General features: G+C 32.4%; 1 protein-coding gene across 1 annotated transcript; it reads right to left on the bottom strand.

Moving 5' to 3' along the window:
- Positions 1-1,891: 1,891 nt before the first annotated feature.
- Positions 1,892-4,799, bottom strand: LOC106778690. Its single transcript, XM_014666674.2, has 4 exons — positions 4,652-4,799; positions 3,538-3,825; positions 2,832-3,098; positions 1,892-2,496 (listed from the first exon to the last, which is right to left on the bottom strand). Exons 2-4 carry the CDS (start codon positions 3,778-3,780, stop codon positions 2,083-2,085), a joined length of 924 nt encoding a protein of 307 aa, XP_014522160.1. The 5' UTR covers positions 3,781-3,825; positions 4,652-4,799; the 3' UTR covers positions 1,892-2,082.
- Between the last annotated feature and the right edge of the window lie 238 nt (positions 4,800-5,037).

Here is a 5,037-nt window from a genome sequence, read left to right on the forward strand (position 1 = left end):
CTACAAATTACAACTTTTCACTGAGTAATAACATGAATAATTACAAGATTAAGGTAATTTATAAGTGTAAAAACATTTGTTTTTCACACTTATCATATTCTTTGTTTATGTTTATTTTGCTCACATAATAAAGTCACATTAACAAATGTCGGAAAAACATCAATAATAACAATAATCATTCATATATGTTGTAATGTGCTTAATGGGAAAAAGTTTTATATAAAAGTTTATATCTTACAACATTCATATTAGAACATAAATAAGGAACCAAAAGAAATGTGATATGTCTTAAGTCCAATCAAATTTTATTAATGTTGTGTGATATTGAATTATTTCCTTTCAAATAGAAGACAAAAACTCCAATGTATTGAAACCTTCCATATCAAGCTTCTGGACAATGCACATCAAGGGATGCAGTGCTAAATCAATGTGGCTGACTAAATTATTCATAGAAGACTATATCATAACAAATATGATGAAGCAATGGAAATCTTCAAATGTCAATATAAAGGATTCAAGTTGAAGAAGAACATGAGATAAAAATAATTATTCGAGTGCTATGTAACCTTTTAGTATTCTTTAGCTTCTAAGTATTCTTTGTGGATGAGTGCAACCTTTTTAATACTTCACTTTGTAAAATAATCCAATGAATTTAAATTGTCTTTTATTTGAGAGTTTTGTTGTTACATGTTTTGAGGTCTTAATATACTCATTATAACTACGAGTAATTTGTATGCTCATTATAACAAATGGTTATTTTTGTACTTGTAGTAATCATTAATTTGATTAATAAAATATTTTAAAGAGTTGACTCAAAAGAGAATTAAACACAACCTATATCTTAGAGTAAATCGGTATAAAATTATTTTATATTGTTTTTGTGTTACTTATTCTTTAAGTAGTATAATCTAGTTATGTATGAAAAGAATCTAAGACTATTCAACTTTCTTTACTAGTTTCATATATATTACACTAAAACAACTAATTTCATATATCCCCACTTCCATTTAGAAGATTATAAATAAGTATGAAATAAAAAGAAAAAAATTAACAATAAGTGGAGTTAAGAAATTATAACCTCCTTAATTAAAGATAATGATAAAAAAATGTTACAATTTTTTGGGTGCTAAAAAGATTTAGCTGATGACACTTGGTAATTTTTACAATACTTTTTGTAGAAGATTCTAAGCAATTTTAGAAATTTCTTAAAAAAAAATTCTTTAGAAAAGTAACTTACTATATTTTTTTAAAGATTCTAAAAAATTTCACTTGAAAGAAATATTTAGTTTCAACCCTTTTAAAAGAAATAACTTTTACAATTAATGTCTATTCTACATAACAAAAATGGCAAGACAAATTAACTCAAAAACTCCATAACAGAAAATAATCACGAATAAGCAACTTAGATGTTAATTAGATGATGTAAGTATCTTTAAAATAAAAATAGTTGGCAGAAAATGTTATTTTTTAAGTTGAAATTTTAAATTTGAATTAAAAGCATAATAGTTTGACTGGAGACTCAATCTTAAAGTGTTACGTTGAGAAAAGTTTTCACGCATTACATATATTACCTAACTCTGTTTAAGCATACATTATTTTGTATCATATTTTTAACTTATTAATCAATTTTAAATATTTAGCATTAGTAACCATAATAATTTGAAAATAGATGGTCTACTAAGAAGCTTTTTACAACCAAACATATACTTCAGTTTCTAACGTGAAGCTGAAAGAAGATAAATATCCAGAAAGAATCTACCAGCACAAGGGAATAACGAAACTATTACATGAAGCCTAATACCAGTACTACCTTTGTTTTAACTAGTGCAAGTTACTCATTTTGTATACTTTATAAGAGTTGGCTATCAGTACTAAACAAGTGGTAATTCCATTGTGAAAAATTAGCACAAAAAATGACAACGAAATGGGCTCCAAAATATTTATAGAGAAACAACTTCGGTTCATATAAAGCCTAAATGAAAAAAGGGTAATACACAAAAACCAGGATGATACAACGTTTACAGAGCTTCATTAAACTTGAGGGAAAATAGCAGAAAGGGAGCAACACTGGATGCTCTGGAGTCAGGGAAAATTTATTTCGTTGTCACCTTCATTCTCATTACTGTCATCATCGTTGTCGTCTTCATCATCTTCATAGTCTGATTCCAAGTAATACCTAACATGTTCATCTGATTCTAGTCCCAAGTGATCCCTCATGGCCATGGCTTCATCTGACCCTGATAGTAAGTAATTTTTAAGGACTTCCCGGTAATCATCAGGGTCGTGCCACCAAGTTGGGGTATTAAGAATGGCTTCCTCCAACCAAAACTCGCTGTCCTCATCTTCCTCTTCTTTCGGTGCCGTCAGGGTATTGTAGATTAGACCACATTGATACATGGCATTCTTCAGTCGAACACTCTGAGATCCACCGAATAGATACCTGATATAGTCTCTAGCTAGCTTTGTGATTTCCTCGCCAGTGATGATATAAATGTACTGCAAAAAGCATATGTAAGAAATGAGGAATGGCATGTCCTATTAACTTCTAATCATTTTTCATGTCCAAGGTGACTCTAGTATCAGAAGTTTGCATATGGACTTCTAGTGCAAACTCAAAAGCCTCCTGCACTCTCAAGTACTTCTGCAATTACCTACTTCTATCATTATTTTGCATCATACACCAGTGCAACTTGTAAGTCTTCTTTCATTAATAATACACATCACAATAAGATTTTCTTTTTCCTTATTCCCACCTAAACTTAACCTTCCCGTTTTCATAATCTTCATTTTCACACCCAATAAAAACTAATACTTAAAGAGAGAGAGAGTACCAGAAATATAAAGCCAAGGGTCGCTAAAAACACTTGGAGACTTTCTTCCAACATCCCAGCAAGGCTTTCATCCTCTGGATCACCAGAGCCATCAGGACTACTACCACCACTGCCACTGTTGCCACCTCCTCCTGGTGGTTTGTCTCCCCCGTCACCACCACTGTCATAATATTCACCCTTTTCAATTTGCCGCCGTAATACATCCTCTATTGAGTTTTGACCCTTGAATTTTCCTATAGCTTTCTCAATAGATTTCCATGGGGAATTCTGATTACATTTATAATGTCAGTAAAATGTACGAATATCCCAATCAAAATATATATAACTAATAGAGTAGCTCTCATTCATTTCCCACAGATTCATGATAGACAAAATTAATGACAATTTTGGGCTTCAGATGCATTGAAAAGAAGAGAGTGGCTTCTAGTCTATTCTATTCTAAATGTTTGGTCTACTGCTGAAAAAAGTTTTGAGAATACACAGCATCCTGCAGCTTAGCTTCATCACTTCTTAACACAATTCTTTAACTAAAATAGTAAGTTGCAGTAACTTGATCGGGGATTTCTCTTCCTCAAAAGATCATGTATCCCAACTCTTTGATTACACTCCATCATTTCATATGAATACATGTTTACATTAAACCTTAGCATATTATGACATTCTAACAACAACAAACTAAAGCGAAAGTCAAAATAACGTGCAATACCTCTTCATCATTTCCCATCATCCCTTGTTCACCTGCTAAGCAAATATGCAGAGGTTTCCGAGATTGTGAAATAAGCCGACATTTCAGGCCAAAAGATTGTCTTGCTCTTAGGGTGAGTAGAACACAAGAGCAAGGACCAAAACTCTTTGGTAAACCGTATGGTTTTGAATGAAGCTTGTGCAACTGAGATATATTTTTCACAGAAATCCCGGGCTGGCATGCAGTAACTTGTGCAATGTTCATTTTTGTCAAACAGCTCAGCTACCCCCGAGTTTCAAACATTACATTCTACAATTTCACATAATCAAGCTTCAATTCAAATTGGTTCAGTCAAAAATTTTAAACACTAGTTACTACTATTAAAAATGCCAACAAGAGACATAATGACACGTTTTTAGCATCATTTTCTACAAAAATTTGCACAACCTTCACTGTCAACTTCAACAACTTACCAGCACCCATAACCAAAACCTCAGAAAAAGAACATATGAAAATAGTCATTACATAACGGCCCCTTCCCTCCAAATAGGACCCAGAAAACAATTAACATCAGCTAGGGTTTAAAACGCAGCTTAGAATGTATATCAAATCAAGCTAAAATTGAAAAATAAATCCCTTCCACTAACACTTTTTCTTTTCATGACGTGATGATTAAAACAAAATCCCCAAACAAGTGTAAGCTCATAGACACTAGAATTTCACATAATCAAGCTTCAATTCAAATCGGTTCAGTCAAATATTTAAAAACTAGCTACCACACTTCTAAACATGCAACAAGAGACACAACGACATATCTCCAGCATCATTTTCTTCAAAAATTTATAAAAAAATCAAGCTCAAATCTAAAAATAAAAAAATCCTTCCACTAACATTTTCTTTTCATAATGTGATTATCAAAACAAAACAAAAATCCCCAAGTGAAACATGTGGAACTAGTTTTCTGACAAATGAATAAGATAGGAAACATTGTAACACGCATGTTTAGCACCAACAATCAAAATTCTTATACCCAAAAACAATATCAACTCAAGAGAACTACTTCTCCACACAAAAAGTAAATAAATGGAAGAACGAGGAATGAAACGTGTCTTGAAGGAACGAAAGAAACCATTACCTCTGTAGCGAAGCATCTGATGGCGCACGCTGCTCGCTTTGTTCTTCTCGTCTCATCCACTGATACTAGAGAACGCATTGTCGTTTGGAGAAGGTGAGTGCCGTCGTTTTGTACTGGGTCAAAGGATAAATTACCCAAGTAGATCATGGGCTGATGAGACCAAGGCCTCGTGGTTTTCTTTCTCCACCCCTACCGGTATTTGAAAGACAAAATTGACCCTAAACCTATTTATATCATCTTGAAGTTTTCCGAAAGGTATGAGATTTTTTCTTATTTGTTCAATATTATGGAAAATATTATTCCGCAATATTTTAAATTGTGTAATATGGAAATGACATGCGGATAGCGATTGGGAATGATAAAATGGCTTACAGATTATAGATCGG

The sequence above is a fragment of the Vigna radiata genome, unplaced genomic scaffold (assembly GCF_000741045.1).
Source record: "Vigna radiata var. radiata cultivar VC1973A unplaced genomic scaffold, Vradiata_ver6 scaffold_436, whole genome shotgun sequence".
Lineage (NCBI taxonomy): Eukaryota > Viridiplantae > Streptophyta > Magnoliopsida > Fabales > Fabaceae > Vigna > Vigna radiata.